Below are 20,007 nucleotides of genomic sequence, written 5' to 3'. Positions count from 1 at the left end.
TTAAAGGAATGACCAATAAGTATATGAAAAATGTATTCAGCATTATTGTTCATCAAGGAAATGCGGGTTAAAGCCACATGAGATATACCCACTTTAATGGCTAACATTAAAAATAAAAAACTGACCATACCATATGTTGGTGAGGATGTGGAGCAACAGGAACTCTCATACCTTGCTGGGGATATAAACTGGTGAAGTCACTTTGGAAAACAGTTTTATAGTATTATATAAAGTTAAACATGCCCTATGACCCAATGATTTTATTTTCAGTGAAATGAAAATGTATGGTCACACAAAGATTTGAAAATTAATGTTCATATGAGCTATAATAGCTGAGAATTTATAATAGGCCAAATGTCTATGAACAAGTAAATAAATAGATTGTAATATATTCATACAATGGAATAGCACTCTCCAATTAAAAAGAGTAAATACTGATATATATGACAATATGGTTGACTCTCAAAAATAGGAAGTGATCAAGCCAGATATAAAAAGGTAAATAAATGCTATGTGATTTTATTTATATGAACATCTACAGCAGGTAAAACCACAGTGAAAGAAGCCTATCAGTGGTTGCTTAGGTTTGGGGAGGGTGTATTAATTGCAAAGGGCAAAAGAAAACTTTTTGGGATGATGTAAATATCTTGATTGTGGTGGTCATTGCATAAGGGTATGCATTTGAAAAACTCATAATCTATAAACTTAAAATAGATGTTTTTTCTTTTATGTACATTATACCTTAATAAAGCTTTTTAAAAGTCTGCCAACACCAAATGCTGGCAAGGATGTACAGCAGCTGAAAATTCTCACACATTTCCACTTATACTTTTAAATGACACAACTTTGGAAAACTGGTGGTTTGCTATAAAGTTAAATAACATCTATGAGCCAGCATTTTCACTCCTAGGTATTTACTTAAGAGAAATGGAAACATATTCACATAAAGGCTTGTACAAGAATATTCATAGTGGCTTTATTCATAATAGCCCACAATTGGAAACAACTCAAATGTTAATCAGTAGGATAATCAATAAGCAAATTGTCATATGGTCACATAGTTGAATAATACTCTGCAATTAAAAAGAATGAATTACTGATGTATGAAACAACATAGTGGAATAAAAAGTATTAAGTGGAAGAATGCATAAAGTATGATTCCATTTATGTGACCTTTAACAGATAAAACTAAATTATGGTGATAGAAATCTAGTATTTGTTACCTAAGAATATAGGGTTTGACTAGAAGAGGCACAAGGTGACTTTCTGGGAGTGGTAAATATGGTTTGTGTCTTAATTGTGGTGGTGGTTACATGAGTATATATTTATTAAAACTCACTGAATTGTATACTTTAGATCTGTACATTTCCTTGTGTTACTGTTTAATATTCTAAAGATCAGATAATTAGAATATTTTGGCATTTTTTTTCTAAATTATTTGATGGTGCTCAGAATCATGTAAGGGCCAGTAGAGACAGAAAAAGAAGGCTACTGTTTGAGTAATATAATTAGCTTATAGAAAAAAAGACAATGTGTCATACATAAGCACAATCTATTTTACTCAAACGGCAGTGCAGTAAAAGAATTAAGAGCACAAACTTTATAACCAAACTAAGTTCAAATCCTGGTTCTACCACTTGTGATCTTAAGCAATTTAACTTCCTCTGTGTTACTCCTTTCTGGTTTGTAAAATTTGAAACTTAAGGTTGTAAAAACTAAAAAAGTTACTACATGCCAAGTGCTTAGAATGGCTGGTATATTACATAGTAAGAATTCATGTATTATTTGCTATTCTTATTTATTTACTTTTCATTTCTTCTTAATTTTTTTATTTTCGCATCTATCTCCTTATTGTTATTGGTTATAAAGTTCTGGCAGGTATATATATAAAACAATGTATTTACTTCTTCACACTCTGATGCCTTCACTCTTCTACCTAAAGCTCTCAAAAAGCAATTTCTCCTTCTTACCTTGCTAGCTCCTACTTACTGCAAGATTGTTCAGGCTACAATTCCTCCAGGAAGCTTTCCCTGGCTGCTAAATCAAATACACCTTTTCTTTGTTCCCCCAACATTCTCTATTCGCTTTCATGGGTATGCAGATCATTTGTCTTATGGTTTTCTTTAGTGTTTCTCTTGCTACACAGTAGGCTTTGTGAAGTCAGATATAATTTGTTTTTTTCTTTGTGCTTAAATCCTTGTCTGGTACAGGGTAGTAGTCAATTCATCCTTGACTAAATGCATGAACACCATAAAAGTCTCCTGTTACATGTTTCTGTTTGATAGCTTTGAATTAAAATAATGGCCATTCATTTATTTTTACCAACTTTGACTTTCAGATTTTTCTTCTTGGGATTATCCTGCTTCCAATTCGTGTCTTATTGGTTGCTTTAATTTTATTACTTGCATGGCCATTTGCTGCAATTTCAACAGTATGCTGTCCTGAAAAGCTGACCCACCCAGTAACTGGTTGGAGGAGGTAAGAAATGATTTTGTCCAAAATATTAGGACATAATATTAAATTAACATACATTAAATCAATGTAAAAAGAGTTCATCATAGTTTAGTCAGTGATTTTATCTGTCTACTCAATAATAAATTTTACAGTTTTATCAGCCTACTCAATAATAAATAATTTATTTTTATTTCTCATATGAAATATGTAGAAAGTACTGCCCAAATGCCAACTACATTATGATAATCTCCTAAAAGTTGTAATTTCCTAATGTTAAAATATTTTGTTTTCTGAGTTACTGCCAAATGCGATACATCCCTAGTTCAGAAAGATACCCAACTACTGTACTTGAAATCACTGAAGCTACAAAATACCTTGCTCTCTTCTGTTCTTCCTCAGTTTTCACATTTGCTTTTCTCCCTCTACAACTTTCTGCAGTGGCATAAGTGGATTAGTTATATTATTTTTATTAATTACTTTAGTAGTAATTTCTATTATAACAATTATTAATAATAATTATTAACCAATATAGTCTAGTTATTTTAAACATTAGCATGAGGCAGAATGGAACTGCTTTTCAGGCATTATCTAATTAAGATGGTAATAGAGGAGAAACTGATCATGAGTTAACAAAGCTACTGGTAAAAGTTTATTTTTATTGAACAGAACCAAATTGTTGTGATCTGTATGCCTTAAAAGTGCAGCCTCTTATGTGGACTCCACGGATTCCATGTGAATTCCAAATCTGTACATGGGTTTTAGGGCATTGTCAAACTCTTTGAAATTGTTGCCCAATTTTTGTACGCAAGAATATTTTTGTATTTAAATCTCAAATGTGAATGCATCCTCCAAAAATTTTGAGAAAGACTGTTATAGAAACTTTTAAAGAAATATGTAGTTTGCTGTTCAGTTCATGTTCCAGTGAACAAATGTCACTATCAAAGTGGAAATGGATTCAGTGCTGGCAATGCCCCAGAGAACTCTCAGTTCTTGCAAATCATACTCCTTTGTTTTATAACTCAAGGTTGTGTAGTATAAAACAATGCTTCAAGGGATGTTTTTATGACTCACCAATTCTTTTCAGATTACCTCTTTGGTTTTTATTGTCAGTGGCTTATGAAAACTTAGGATGATAGAAGGAATAGTCTAAGTAATCCAGACAATAGATATAATAAATGTTAGAAAAGAAAGTTTTACTTTTGTCAATTAAAGCAGTATCTCTTTCTCCTCTCAAACAGGTAATGTCGAAGTTATTATGTGGGACCAGACTTAGAGCCATTCTTTAAATATGTTAAATAGGAGTGTTTAATGGCTCAGAATATGGGATAAATATAGTTGTCAGAAGCTACATCACTATGGATAAAAAATAAGAGGTGTGAAAATTTGATAAAGGAATATACTTCGTCTCATTACATTAGTAGAAATCTCATCTCTAAACTAAAGGAGAAGAAAGGGAGGTACAGTTTCTGTGCCCTCTGGGAAAGTATTGTGGTTTTCTTTATCTCCTTCTTGTGAAATAAAAGTCACAGAAACTTCTTTGGAGCTAGTTGCTAATAGCTCCTCACTATATTATTACAAAAATGTGAAGAGAATTAGACGAAAATCCTATTTTTAAAAGCTGAAGGCCGGGCGCGGTGGCTCACGCCTGTAATCCCAGCACTTTGGGAGGCCGAGGTGGGTGGATCATGAGGTCAGGAGATTGAGACCTTCCTGGCTAACACGATGAAACCCCGTCTCTACTAAAAATACAAAAAAATTAGCCGGGCGTGGTGGCGGGCGCCTGTAGTCCCAGCTACTCCGGAGGCTGAGGCATATTTTCATATGAAATACTCTGACATATTTTGGTTTTCTTATTGTATTACAGAGTAAAACCTTGCTGCTAGCTTTAATTAACAAAGCTAATTATGTCTTTTCTATATTTTCAAAGGAAAATTACTCAAACAGCTTTGAAATTTCTGGGTCGTGCTATGTTCTTTTCAATGGGATTTATAGTTTCTGTAAAAGGAAGGATTGCAAGTCCTTTGGAAGCACCGGTTTTTGTTGCTGCCCCTCATTCAACATTCTTTGATGGAATTGCCTGTGTTGTAGCTGGGTTACCTTCTATGGTATCTCGAAATGAGAATGCACAAGTCCCTCTGATTGGCAGTAAGTACTTGTAAGGTAACGTAGATAAAATATTTTCATGCTCATGCTTTAAATTAAAATAATCATATATAGTTTATTGATAAACTTTTTAAAAAGTTTAAACATTTCAAACGTATTTACTTTATTGTAATAAGTTACTACATGGAAATAGTATATTTATGAAAAAAGATTAGACTTCCCTTTTATAGCTTCATAACTCTTTAAAACTTTTTATCACTATATCATTATGTCTTTCTGTTCTTGTATATAGCCAGAAAGACTAGTTTTCAGATACTACTCATGCTTGATTTGAGAGAATTTAACCCATGTTTGATTTGAGAGAATCTGTGAAAACACAGGTATATGCTGTTTCATGAATTTATCTTCAGGATGTTAGGCTGCTAAATGCAGTAAGTGATTTCTCCTCACTCTGTTTTCTTCATTATTGCCCCCCAAATCTCCATGAGGGACCTATGTGTAGCTCTTTGAAAATTATGATGTGGAACAATAGGTACTTCCTGCCATAAAAAATAATGACGCAAGTGAAGTGTTTTTCCTACCACATGCTTTGGTCTCCCTCAAGAATTGTCTCCAAGTAACTACTCCCTGTTGTCCCAAGGTTATTGCAAACATCAGATGATGAGAGAGTGTGAAAGTTCCCTGATGTTGCCTCAGTGCTCTGGAAAAGTAATAGTAGTTCTTGCAGCTTTGTCATTCAGCTAAGACACTTTTTTTTTTTTTTTTAATGTAACTTCCATGCTTTGTGTAATGTGGCTTTTTCCTGAAAAATTGTGTAGCAATAGATTTTTGGTAAATTGAAGTTGATTTTTCATGTGCTAGGAAGCTATTTCAAAAAAATGTTGTGCTGAAAATTGCAGTATTATGAGTAATGGTTACTCCTACTTATGTGTACTATGAATTCACTTTTCAAGGTATTCCTAAAGTAAAACAATAATCTTGTAGCATATTCCAAAGGTTTAATGTCAATTGAGGAAGAAGACCTTTAGGAGACCTTTAGGGAGAAAATTATATTTGCTTTCTTTTGTATTTTTGCTGCTTACTTCTGTTAAATTAATAAAATGTTTTTAGTTGTAAATATCCACTTCTCCTTTCAAAATTAGAAGCTAAGTTCTAATAAATTGTTTTTGAATGGTTCTCTTTGATTTGCTCATTTAAATTTTCCATACAATGTGTTATATATCCAGCATTATTGCTGTGGTTGCTTTAGCCAAAAAATGGCTTGCCTGTGACTTTTCATTTGTTTTAAAGGAATGTTACGGGCTGTGCAACCAATTTTGGTGTCCCGTGTAGATCCGGATTCCCGAAAAAACACAATAAATGAAATAATAAAGCGAACAACATCAGGAGGAGAATGGCCCCAGGTAAAACATGGTAGATGTTAATTTAAACATATTGGGAGTTTGTTAATTGTATGTCTGTAGACTTATTCATTTGGATCCACAGATATTGCTATCTGTGGACACCTATACTAGGTATCTTTAGCATAATAAGTGCAGAATAAATACAGTAGCAAGTATTAAGAAGTCCTCTTCCCCATGAGATACTCCATGGAATTAAATGTATCATTCTTTTTTATTCTCCAAACTCTTTGAAGCAATTTTCTCTTTGTGTTATAAAAATTTGATTCTCTAACTCTAAATTTAATTACCACTTTAAAGATGAGATAGGAAATACCTTAGTATCTATTACCGTTATACTAAAGTATCTCCTATTTCATGTTTTAGAAGCTTAATTATATAAGCTCAGTTATACTCAATATTGTGGTGGGTAAATGATTAAGATCTTTAATCTCACCTGAGGTATATTTAGATAGTGCTTTTCAGTTCAAGGGGCATATCAAAATCACCTGTAGAACTGTTTTTCAAACTTTACCATCTCACCACCCCCTTCCCTTGAATGCGGGGGTTGAGGGGGGTAACATTTACTGCAAAATAAGCCAAGGGTGATTCTAATAGGAACCCCTTTATCTTTGCCCAGTTGAAAACAACTCATCTCTAGCAGACTAATAGTCCTACAGTTATCTGGCCACACATGATGACATGAAGATGTTAAAGTCCAAGAGAAAGTATGTGACCAAACAGGTTGTTTTATAAACCAAGGCATGGAAGGAATGATTAAAAAGAGGATTGTGAATAGGTGGCATTGGGAGTAGGGTTTGATTTTTCTCTGTGGATCCAAAGAATATATCTAGCAGTGGTAGGTGGGAGATAACAAATAGATAAATTTCAGCTCATTTTGCTCATCTTGAGGAAGAACTTTCTGTCCGGAAGTGGAATGGTCTGATGTGTAATCCTTTTCTAGAATTTTCAGGCATTGGCTGAACTACCACTATTGTAGAAAGAATTAAAGCATTAGAGATGCTAGGTGACTTTTATGGTCCCTTCCAGCTCTGAGATTTTACAATTCACTGTATATCCATTAATTGTTAGTAGTTTAGTTGTTGAATTTTCACTGAATAAAATATATTTGATATTGTATCCTATTGTTATAGGAAACCCACTTTTAAATTGGAAAATGGAATTATATCTATTCATAATTTTTATTTTATAAATAACCTGTTATTGTGGCAATGTAGCCCAATAATGTTTTCCCTATCTAATTATCATAAAAACACTTTGCTAACTGCTGTGAGTGCAGGATTTTACTTTATTTTATTTTATTCACTTAGCAATTTATTCATGGCTAAATTTTAAAAGCATCAGAAAATTAAGTTGCTATTTTACTTAGTTAATGGGGAAGCTAACATGCTGCTTATCTTTTACTTTGAAAACATGAAGAAGTATGTTAAAAGCTAAAAACACTGCCTCAAAAAGAAAAAAAGATATTAAGTTGTATTCCACATGTCAACTAATTCAAGTAAACATAAAGCACATTGTACACATATCTTTTTTCCTTTGTCCTCAAGACATGCCTGAACTATATGTTGTGGGAGTAAATATTAATGGGAAAACTGAAACAAAATTGGAAATTATTTGGTTAAGCATATATAGCAGAAGAAAGAATTTAATGTAGCCTAATGCACACTTTGACCATGAATTATGCTCTCCATCTTTTAGGTTTATTCAGATCATTAGTTTTATCATTAAGAGACATTTGTTAAAACTTAAATCCATTTTCTAATTAAATTAATAGACAGCACTTTCTTTACAAGAAAATTGAATAATCTGATGGTAGCTTTCATTAGAATCAAGTGTTAGCCTTTTATTTCATTTTTGTTTTTGAAGCATTGGCAGCTGTTTGTGAAGTCATAAGAAAGCAAGTAAAGAGGTAATTTATTAATTAGATTGAAATATTAAATCTATTCCTTTTTTCCCAAGATACTAGTTTTCCCAGAAGGTACTTGTACTAATCGTTCCTGTTTGATTACTTTTAAACCAGGTGAGAAAAATTAAATTATGTATTCTAACAAAGTAATATGGAAGATTTCACAAATGATTTTATAGAAATACACAAAATAACTCTTGAGCTTGCTCTGAACATTTTTTTCTTTTCTGATTGCAACTTTTTAACACTGTGGATCCACAGAACTCACTGCTTTGCTTTCTCTTTTGGTGTCATAATTCCTCTCCCCTTGGAGTGTCCACTCCATGCATGTATGCTTAGGATGAGTGGCTGTGTGTATGTTTGGGAACCCTCACAGACACGTGAGGTTCTATGCCATCAAGTAGAAAACCTATCTCATTATCATTATAATGTCTTCAGTTGCTTTCTGTGGTTCATTTCTTTTTTAACATTAGAAGTCAGTGAATGCAGCTTTCATTATAATTTGTAATACTTTAAAATGTTTTTGTATTAGCTGCTAGAATGCTCAGCAGCAAAGTTATGACTCACTTCTAGCAAGTATGGTGGTTCTTGCTTCAAGCATTTGGTTTCATGTAGGCTTTCTTATTTTTTCTTTGTCTCGATTTTATCATTACTTAAAAAATTCTGTTGAATATTAACACTTGGAAAATGAAAAAAAGTGGAGAAATAAATCAATGAATAAACAAATATTTTAAGTGGCATAGGCACAGCATTTAATATTTTGCTTCAGTAGTTCTTAATTCAAAAAAAAATCCCTCATTTTGGTAAGTACTAGGGATTTATCAACATTTAGCAAACGATTTCTGTTATACATACTCTTAAAATATTCAGTCTATTTATACTATTTACTATTTTGTCTTTATCATAAAACTTTTATTCACATAAAAACACATTATAAAATTTCAACATGGTTGCAGGAGCCTTCATTCCAGGAGTTCCAGTGCAGCCAGTCCTCCTCAGATACCCAAACAAGCTGGTAAGCATAGTATTTCACCACAGGAAGAATTTCAGTATTCCAAGTAGCACAGATTCTCTGGAACCCCTTTTAATATATAAATAAGGCTGTGAACAGATAAATGGTGGAAGCAAATGGGAGAGCTCATTCTGCTCACCACATCTAGTTTTTAAAATTTTGCAAGATAGGCACATATCCATTGATACTAATATTAAATATTATTTTGCTATTACTGAACTTCAGGAAGATATTTTCTTAGCCTCTACTCTGTTGTCACCATGTTGGTGTGATTAATTCCCAGATTAGGGTCTCATTAGAATGAGTAGTTACAAATTTGTGATTTTCATTAACTCTAGAAGGAAAATTTTCTTGATTCAGTGTTCATTGCTAGTGAAGAAGTATTGAAATAGCAGGATAAATATGGAAGAGGCTTGGTTTTTCATTATTGCACTAATTGTGTGAGCCTTGGTAATAAGTAGCTTAATTAAATAAGAAAACACCTGAGAAAACTTAACATCTTTTTTTGTTTGTTTTTTGGGTTTTTTTGTTTTTTTGAGACAGTCTTGCTCTGTCATCCAGGCTGGAGTACAATGGTGCGATCTTGGCTCACTATAACCTCCACTTCCTGGGTTCAAGTGATTCTCTCTCCTTTCTCAGCCTCCCGAGTAGTGGGGATTACAGGCGTATGCCACCATGCCCAGCTAATTTTTGAATTTTTAATAGAGACAGGGCTTCACCATGTTGGCCAGGCTGGTCTTGAACTCCTGACCTCAAGTGATCCACCTGTCTTGGCCTCTCAAAGTGCTGGGATTACAGGCATAAGCCACCAAGCCTGGGCTAACTTAACATCTTATATAAAGTCCAGAGTTGATTCAGGAAGTAGTCTCTTCTGTTCCAGTTGGATACATTGTTGTCTTCTAGATATTGATTGTACCACCATTTTCCTAAAGAAAGATTTTTGAGGGGATGTTTTGGTTCTGAGAGGAACTTTCTTTATGAGAGAATTTATATTAAAAGCCAGGATATAATTATTAGTTATCTCTAATATGTAAGTTTAAGGGTTATTGATCAAATCAGTTTTGTATTTAGAGGCTGGTTTTTCAACCTTGGACATCTATGGTTAAAAAAAGAATTAAAATCTATAAAACTTTTATTCATTGTACTTCTGCCTATAGGTTTGATTTATTGTGTGTTCATATTATTTTATTTCCCCCAAATAAGATTTTTTTTGAAAACTGATATATTCTGAGTTTTTTGTAAGCAAATTAATTATCCAGATATATTCATATTAGGAGAAAAGTGGCTAAGCATGTAAAATAGTTTTTAAAAAATTAGAGCAAGTCATTTCATCAAAAGTTGTTGACATTAGGAAGATCTTTGCTTTGCAGATATGTAATCCAAGAATTCATAGGTCAGTTCACTGTTCTTTAATAATAATGTATTTATTTTACTTCTCAACGTGTTGCTTTTAGTTTCAGAAAAATATAAATGAATCCCCATATTAAAATAAGATCTTTATTTTATTTAGTGTTTTTCCTCCAGACTAACAGCTAAAATAATTTTGTTATTATAGGATACTGTGACCTGGACATGGCAAGGATATACATTGTAAGTCACTTATGTCCATTATTAGTTTATATACATTTTATTTTAGTGAAGAAAAAGAAAGATCATTTATTCATTCTTTTAAAAAGTGTTATTTTAAATTCTTATTATATTTAAAAACATAAAGATTTCTGATCAGAGCCCTAAGTCTTATAACTGATAAGTCTCTGTAGAGAGCATCAATGTCTTGCACTATCTTGACCACTAACCCCTCAAGTCCCCTGTATGCAAAATTCTAGTCATCTGTCTCATTCAAATGGGTCTCAAGTGTTTGTCTGCTAGTTTGTAACTGACCTAGTTTGCATCATAGTTAGCTTTAATTTTGCAGTTTTATTTCCATTGCAGATTTGGCATTATCCAGTGTCTCTATCCTTACTTACTATGTTGGTTTAAGCCATTCAGAAAAATTTAGTCATATGGCCTGAAATAGCTATGATGTGTCTGATATGAGTTGAAAAAATAGCTAACCAAGATTTCAGTTCTGTTGTTGGATTTGAAAAGCATTGGAATCAGCAGTTTCTATAAGTACTTTACTTAAGAGAGAAGAGGAATACAGTTTCATTATTAAGCAAGCTGATGTGAAGTAGGCCTTTAAAAAGAACAGAACATGTAGAAACTTGGTTTCTCTCAAGATCGTTTGTTTAGTTCCCTCTGAATAAGTGAGCCTGTTTAAATTTTGGTGAGAGCCATATGAAACACCTGGATTTGAAGACTTCCTTTAGGGTCTTACCCAGTTTTCATATTGTTAAGCACAAAGCTCAGATAACATTGTTGATGGATAGGTGACAATCACTTGGAAATATTTAAGGAAATCATCAGTTGCCTTAGGCACATTGTAGGCTTTTTTTAGATACCTTCAGCGTAATCCAGCCAACTTCTGAAATCAAAACTGCGTAATTTCTCCACTTTGTATATATATACATTGCTTTGAAATAATAAATTTAAATCAGAATATGTAACTGATGGGACAATAGAATAAATATTAACACATATGAAACATTTATATTCTTGTTATGCTCCAGTCCTTGATAATTAAAGATAAGCAAATAACACCAAAAATAAAGAACATAAATTGTAAAGGATATCTAAACAGCATATTATCTTTCACTTACCAAGAAATCAATTTATTCATTTAACTAAAATACATGTTTCATGCCATTACTTATTTTGAATTCCTGATTGCTTTTAGACATGGGATAATTGGGAGAAACAGGTAGTATGAAAGTATTTGGGAAAACAAAGTGCCTTAACAATGGATGCGTAGCATACTTCCACTTCCTGAGGTGTGCCATCCTTTGGGCCTTTACAGGTTAAGTTCCTTACAGAGATAGTGATGTGGCCAACAAGACTTTTTTTGGTTGCCCAGCAGTCCAGATTAATGTGGTGATCAAATAGGAGAAAGCTTTTCTAGAAGAGTAACTGAGAATAGAAAATATAATAGACAGGTTTAGTTAATCTAGCCTTCTCAACTGAGAAGTATGTGAGAAGAGGAAAAGGAAATTAGGAGAAAGAATTCAGGAATGAAAGGGAGAAAAAATATTTCAAAAGTCAAAAAATTTTCAGGACTTGTAAACAAACACAAAATCTTTAAAAGGCACAGCTTTGTGTTGTTCAAATGTCACATTGCACCTATCTATTGCAAATCTCACGTCCACTTTTTTCTTCTCATCTACTTAATATTGTTAGCACTGTGTCTGTTACTTCTAAATCTGTTTTCTCAATTGCCCTTGCTCAAAGTGCTACTCCAGATACGGATTCTAAGAAACAGATTTTATACCAAAACAAATATCCCAAGGGAAAGGAGACTTAGAATAAACTTAGAGAAGTTTTGTATCAGTCTAAGAAGTATTTGGTCTGTCTGTAGGGTGGACAAGACAGGTTAGATTTTATGTGTGGTTTCATATTTTGTACAGTATTCAGAATTTTCAGAATAGAATATGCATCTATTAAAGTAATTGAATTCTACAGCTCCATTTAAATAATTAAAAACAATTTATGCAAGATAGTGTGGATTGACTTTAGAGTTTATAGATAGTAAAAAATGTTTTTCTTTCAAATGGAAGACTTGTGAACTGACACATTAACAATTTATAATTAATTATGAAAGTGATATATCTACTTTCTAAATTCTTTCTTTTAACTAAATTCTTAAGCTCCTAAATTCCTTAAATAAGTCGCCTCAGGTAATTTTTACAGATAAATTATATTTTAATTTCTTAACAGTGAAAAGAGATTGGTTGGTTCTTTTCTTAAATGTGTAGTTTAATCCATTCTGCCTGGTTTCTGGGTCAATTGTCTAATGAGACTAAACTAAAAATCCAGTAGAAATCTTATCCAGAGGGTCTAAATATGTACTGGAAAGCTGTAAGTAGGAACAGCTATTTCAAACATTATCTTTGAGAGGGTTGCTTAACTACTTTGAAGACAGCCTTTGCCTGCCTTTACAATGAAATTTGAAACTTTCCAGATTTCCTCATAACTAGAACATTTATTAATAACTGGGACAATTTTGATAAAGCTTCCGCTTTTACAGAAAGGCCCATTGATTTAATGTCAAAAAAGAGTTCAGAAATGTAATGATCTACCTAGGAGTTTTCTTATAAACACATTTACATACCTTGAAATGTGGCCTTGGGTATATTCCCTAGGGACTTGGGCCTTTGAGTCTGTGTTGTCAAGGAAACTTCAAATTTGTGGTTTAGTCTGTTGAGCTGAGGGTCTGACTCAAATACGTATTTGGTATTCATTTGGTGATTTAACTTTTGAATAATAATTGTCAAGAATACTTGTCTAAGCTGGGCACAGTGGTTCACACCTGTAGTCTCAGCTACTTGGGAGGCTGAAGTGGGAGGCTCACCTGAGCCCAGGAGGTTGAGGCTGCAGTGAGCTATGATTATGCCACTGTACTCCAGACTGGGTGACAGAGTAAGACCCTGTCTCAAAAAAACAAAAAAAGATTAGTTGTCTAGGCCCAAAAAGTGTTATAGCTGCAGTGTAGCATTTATAAATGCAAAATATATATGAAGTGTGATGTGGGGGTATTTGTGTATAAAGAAATGGTTGTTGAATAATGTAAGGTGATACTTGCATTACTGTATAAAAATAGCCTTTTCTTTTTTCTCTTCAGCATTCAGCTTTGCATGCTTACTTTCTGCCAGCTCTTCACAAAGGTAGAAGTTGAGGTAAGTCATTCAAAATGTAGCCTTGGAACTTGAGATTTGGCCTTGCCTTTAATTTTGAACTTCTAGTCTAGAAAGACCAGATATAAAGGTCCATCACCCATAACATAAACCCTGGTGTTTTACAAATTGTGTATATAAACCTAGCCTGTCAGATTTAGCCCTTGAAATCATGTTAGAAAACACCTCTAGATTCTGAAACGTAACCACCCTGGCTGGCCAGAGGGGCATCACCTTGCTCTCATCTTTTTACTCCTTTAATGCTGACACCTGCCAAATTGAATGATGTATTTTCACATCCTGACAAAAGGAGCTGACCATAGCTGATAGAGCCCCATACCTCTTTAAAGAAAATATTTTATGAAAGCTAAGAGATGCTACTTGGGGTCTAGGGGAGAGACATAGAGGTCAGAAGACTTCACTGTGAAATCACCCTGCACATGAAAAGTCCAAGGAAATTCTGTCCGGGAGGCAGCACGTATTATCATTCACAGGACAGTCTTTTGGTTTGAGTTACAGTGGCAGGTAGTGAGAGAGGAGTTATTATAACATTCTGAAAATTTCAACCAGGTTTTTAAGGCTCTAAAGGTTGGTTCCAGAGCTGTTCTTAGTTTCTAGATATGATGTAGAATGGACCCCTGAATTCAGAATCCAGTGGGTTTTAGCAATACCCTCAGGTAGTCTCTGAAGAGAGACGGTTTGATCATGGGTCTCCTGGATTTTCTAATTGCATCCATGGATTGTGTAATGAAAACCTTAAGTTTGCCTGTGTCATACAGAGTTCTGAGTGGGGTCTAGTGCCTAAGTGACAGGACTGTGGAATTTAATTCACAAGAATACTATTTTGCTCTGTTGGATAGCTTAGTGATTTGGCCATTTAGAGATTGTTAGCAATACCAAATGGTTTAGGAGGGCAAATTACATTTCAGAATGAGTTTAGTGAAATTTTCTTGAGATTTGCATGGTTTCTGCCTGTCTTGAAAATATCTGTTTATTAATTATATTTCACACCTCCCCACTTTTAAAACCAGCTCAGTATCTCTCACTGTGGCCAAAAAACAAACAAACAAACAAACAAACAAAAAAACAGAAAACAAAACACACACTTGTTCTTGGGTTTTTCTTAGAGGTTCCTGGGGAACAAAAACTAATAAGTTTAGAAAGTATCAAGGTAAAGAAAATGAATTTTTTTTTTCTCAAGACTACTCAGTGCCTTTGAAATGTCTGACTTACAGAACCTTTTTCTCTGGATATTTCCCGGAACCAGTGTTCTATAGAATACACTTCAGGAAGCCTTATATCATACTATTTCTAAATACTCTGAGCACTGCTCTTGCTTTTCCAATAGCTGCTCAGGTAGTCTAGGCCTGTTTTACTTTTCTAAAAAAAAAAAAGAAAACTCATACTTTAAAAAAGCCATGCTATCTTCTCTGCAAGATATTGTCTCTTCCTCTCAATGCACCCCTCTGTAGATAAAACAAGATCTAGCAGCACATATAAATATTGGCCCGGCGCGGTGGCTCAAGCGTGTAATCCCAGCACTCTGGGAGGCCGAGGCGGGCGGATCACGAGGTCAGGAGATCGAGACCATCCTGGCTAACACGGTGAAACCCCGTCTCTACTAAAAAAAAAACAAAAAACTAGCCGGGCGAGGTGGCGGGCGCCTGTAGTCCCAGCTATTCGGGAGGCTGAGGCAGGAGAATGGCGTAAACCCGGGAGGCGGAGCTTGCAGTGAGCTGAGATCCGGCCACTGCACTCCAGCCCGGGGGACAGAGCGAGACTCCGTCTCAAAAAAAAAAAAAAAAAAAAAAAAGTACACAAAGCTGTCTTTTTTGCCGTAGCATGTCAATGGTCAAACTGCATTACAACAGAGGTATTCAGAGTCCTCTTTTTGTTTTTTTGTCATGACCATTATTACCACATTTCCTTTCTGTGTCATGGCTTTCTTTTTTTTTTTCTTTCATTCTTTAAAAAAAAAAAAAATTACAATATTTGCATTCTCCAGCCAGTTCTAAAACCTGTTTGGATCATATTTTTCTGGCAAAGAAAACAATGTATTATTTGTTCCATAACTTCACAAATAAAATGACTTTCAGCTGCTTGAAAATAGCCGCATCGACAGAGATTTGATGAATTAGAATTGCGGTGCAGAACAAGAGGATGGGAATTTGTGGACTTCAAATTTAGTACAGATATTCTTATTTTAATTACTTTTACTTTAAATTTATGACTCCCCCTTTCACCCAGGTGACTCCTGAATACTTTATGATATTTTAATATTTTAATACTCACTGTTGGATTTAACCGAAATGTATCCCAGCAGCCCTTCAGGCACTAAGTATACCATGCCCTGGCTTGAAGCTCTGTAAGAGCTGGGCCATCTCTGAAGTTCCAGCTTTTCCACTATGTCTGACGAGGCCCCGCTTGAGATTGGTTTGTGGTCTCAGTACATTTAGTTGCTCCAGTTTCAATTGTTTTGGTTGTTCTCAAGTAACCCCCTTTTTTCTTTTTCTTTAAAATTGATGGAAATCCTTGCTACTATCTTATTTTAAACATGGTTTTGGAACTTCTTGAATATTAGGTAAACCTAATGTAAGATGTATTATTCAAGAATATGGTATTAATTTTATGGTTTTTCAAATGAACTTTGAATGAATTATTAAAGTGCCCTTTTAGACACTCTTGCTTTTGTGAGTCACATGACACCCCATTATGTTGACTGCCATATCCTTTAGTTTCACACGTTTCCTCTCAGTAATGATGACTACCGAACTCTTTAATTACCAAAATCATTAGATATCTAAGATGTAATGAATCTAATATTTAGGAATATTTTCGTTTGTTTTTTTTTTTTTTTTTTTTTTTTGAGACGGAGTCTTGCTCTGTTGCCCAGGCTGGAGTGCAGTGGCGCGATCTCGGCTCACTGCAACCTCCGCCTCCCGGGTTCCCGCCATTCTCCTGGCTCAGCCTCCCGAGTAGCTGGGACTACAGGCGCCCACAACAGCGCCTGACTAATTTTTTGTATTTTTAGTAGAGACGGGGTTTCACCGTGGTCTCGATCTCCTGACCTTGTGATCCGCCCGCCTCGGCCTCCCAAAGTGCTGGGATTACAGGCGTGAGCCACCGCGCCCGGCCAGGAATATTTTCTTACCACCTCTTCCCAGCCCTCTCTGCTTCCCAACATAGAAACATACAGTGTTTTTGAAAAGGTTATTATATTCTCGACTCTTGGATCTTAAAAATATAGTTAGTTCTAAACCTCATGTCCTGTGTAACTGTTCTGCTGGCATCCTTGAACAATGATGAAGATGTCTGTCTACAGTATGGTTCTACTAAAAGCTATTCTTTGAATTGTAATGCGGCATAATGGGTGTTCTTAAAGTATCTTTTAGTCATACTTTTATTAACCAGCTACTTCACAAGTATACGTTTATAAGGATATGGCTTAGGGCATAGGGAATAAAATAGCTAGTAGGAAACATTACAAAATGTGACCAGCTACTTCACAAGTATACATTTATAAGGATATGGCTTAGGGCATAGGGAATAAAATAGCTAGTAGGAAACATTGCAAAATGTGACATGAATTAAGAGTCTGCTAGTTTATCTTATGAGAGAGAATACATGCTAAGTCACACTATAAAGCACTAAGTGGGCCTCTGCTAGTTTATGAATGGAAACAAGCCATTTACACTGACTGTGCAGTCAGTTTCCTTCATAGGCTATATCTCAGTTTGTATTCAAAGCATGTTGACTTTAGAAGCCATCTAGTATATATTATAGATACATAAAAATTGTCTGTAGTGGGCATATTAAACATGTAATAAGTCCCCCCTTATCTGTAGGGGATATGTTCCAAGACCCCCCCGTGAATGCCTGAAACTGCAGAAAGTACCAAACCCTATATATACTCACTTTTTTCCTAAACATACATACCTCTGATAAAATGTAATTTATAAAATAGGCACAATAAGAGATTAACAGTGATAACTAATAATTAAATAGAACAGTTATAACAATATAGATAAGAGTTGAATGTGAATGTGGTCTTTCTCTTTCTCTCTGTCAAAATCTCATTGTACTATACTCATCCCTCTTCTCCTTGTGATGAAGAAAGGGTAGCGCAGGAAGGCATGAAATTTCATCACCCTACTCAGAATGGCATGCAATTTAAACTTATGAATTGTTTATTTCCAGACTTTTTCATGTAATGTGTTTGGACCATGGTTGACTGTTGGTAACTAAAACCACAGAAAGTAAAATCCCAGATAAGGGAGACTACTGTATTTTCATTAGGAAAATTCATTTACAAAGCTTATAGTGAGCTTATAGTAGCTAGTTTTAGGCCTAAAATGCTCTGTGATGGGCAATTCATTTCCTTAAAATAATAGAAAGGTTTTTTTTATTTAAAAAGAATTTCTGATTTAGGGAAAGATTGCAATTAATGATGAGTATTATGATCAACAGCTATATGTATATATCACTTTTAAGATCTGTAGAGAGTTAATTACTTAGGGAGGATTCAAAGACATTTATATAGTTTATTTAAGTATCCAAATGCACTACAATTATTTGTAGTTTTTAATCTAAAATGAGCCTTTTAGAAAACCTCAATCACACAACTACACACACACACCGCCCCCCCCCCATATATATACTTGTTCTAACAAAGCTAATTTCTTCTGGAACTTGGTAAAATTCTGGAATATGTGAATACTAATAGAGAAATAAAAAGGGTATTAACTAGAGTTTTTGTTCTAATCCTGTTACTACCTACCTGTATGTGCTTGAGAAAATGAAACCTTTCTAAGCCTGCATTCTCACTGACAAAAATGGGGATAATGACACCTAATTTATAGAGTTTTGAGGAGTCATAAGGTTACTTATGTGCTGGCACATAGTAAGTGTTCAGTAAGCACTAACTTTTACTTTCTGTCTCATCTGGATGTTTCTGTTCTTTTGGGAAGGAAGCAGCAAACATTGTTTATAAATATCTTCCTTATTTTGCATTTTTTCTCTTTGAAGATTTAAAAGAAGAATTATAGAAAGAACTAGAACTGCACATTTGTTAAGATTGTCCTTTTAAAATTCTTTTCTGTTTGTTGCAAGGAAAAAATAAAAGATTGATTATAGTGTCATAATTCCTCAATCTTCCTCATCATTTTTTTTTTAGTAGAAAGGAATGTTCTTGATGTAGTCAAGAAAAAATGAATAAACTAGCTTTAGTGATACGGAGCATTTATGTAAGTGACTGGCTTTGGTTGATGGATGTCTTAAATAGTAGGCTGAAGAATTTTATATCTTGCTTGTATGCAATTTAAGGACCAAGAGGAAGTGGGGGACTCTGGGACCAAAAGCACAAACAAGAGATGTTAATCTGAGAAACATGTCACTTAGTCTGCTCCTCATCTGGGACAGGATGGTGCAAAGTTAAGTATGGTGAAGGCACAGAGAATACTGTATTTGAAAGGAGAGGGGAGTGGAGATATGAAGCCAGTTTCAGGTGCAAAAGAAGGGAGTAAGTTTACATAAGCTGTCTTCTTTATAAAGTTGAAAGTGAAATGCCATTTGTCCAGGGAGAGTGAGGTAAAAGTGGAATTGCAACTTGAAAAGCATGGAACATATTTAACATTTTTAGCATCTCTCAGTGGTCCCTAACAGGAATATGAAGGCAAGATCAGGAGAGGTGGCTGAGGATGTGTGATTGGCACTGTGGGCATGGCAGAAGTGAAAGATTCTAAGTAACAGGTCATACAGAAGTATCCGACTCCCAAGTCCAGTGTAGATAGGCAGGGAGATGTTGCCAGAGGGAGTGGAATGATTAAAGAGGGATGATTAGATCCAGATGTGACCATTAAGTTGTCATGGTCTATGCAAGACCAGATTAGGGGAGAAATAAACACTAATGGATAATGAGGGGAAACTGATTGAAGAACTTATCAGAAATTAGAGTCATAAGTTTGTTTCCATGGCTGAAGTAGAGTCTAGAAGAATATCTGTGGCCAAGATGTCAAGTGAGTCATCAATGTGAGTACTGAGGATACTGAGAAAAGATGAAGTTAGAAAGGAAAACTTCGGGGCTTGAAGTCATTAGGGTATATAGGTGTGTGTTGGGAACCATAAAAGATAGTGGCAATCATGTTCCCCTTTCTTTGATTGATTTTCCTTTCCAAATAAAGGATACATTCATACTGTGAGTCTTGAATGACTGTACAAAATGGAAATGTGATATAGAGGGCAAGGTCTTATCCTAGGAGAGGTGACTTTTTATTAGAATTTCCACTGAATTGCTTCTTAGGAGGAATAGGGCCTCCAAGGCCCATGGGTGTCAAATTTAGGATTTTAATTATTTTGTACTCTCAGTGG

At 34.6% G+C, this 20,007-nt stretch overlaps 1 protein-coding gene across 2 annotated transcripts in view; it reads left to right on the top strand.

Annotated features, from left to right (window-relative positions):
• The window catches only part of LPCAT2 (lysophosphatidylcholine acyltransferase 2), a 77,550-nt gene that overhangs the window by 16,148 nt on the left and 41,395 nt on the right, over window positions 1-20,007 (top strand). For both annotated transcript variants that reach the window (XM_050775068.1, XM_050775069.1), the window contains exons 2-8: window positions 2,339-2,478; window positions 4,382-4,599; window positions 5,848-5,960; window positions 7,917-7,977; window positions 8,820-8,878; window positions 10,431-10,465; window positions 13,590-13,644. In XM_050775068.1, coding sequence (XP_050631025.1) covers window positions 2,339-2,478; window positions 4,382-4,599; window positions 5,848-5,960; window positions 7,917-7,977; window positions 8,820-8,878; window positions 10,431-10,465; window positions 13,590-13,644 — 681 coding nt within the window. The remainder of the gene's footprint in view (window positions 1-2,338; window positions 2,479-4,381; window positions 4,600-5,847; window positions 5,961-7,916; window positions 7,978-8,819; window positions 8,879-10,430; window positions 10,466-13,589; window positions 13,645-20,007) is intronic.

Source organism: Macaca thibetana, chromosome 20 (assembly GCF_024542745.1).
Source record: "Macaca thibetana thibetana isolate TM-01 chromosome 20, ASM2454274v1, whole genome shotgun sequence".
In the NCBI taxonomy this organism is placed as follows: Eukaryota; Metazoa; Chordata; class Mammalia; order Primates; family Cercopithecidae; genus Macaca; species Macaca thibetana.
This window is presented reverse-complemented; position numbering and strand designations above follow the sequence as displayed.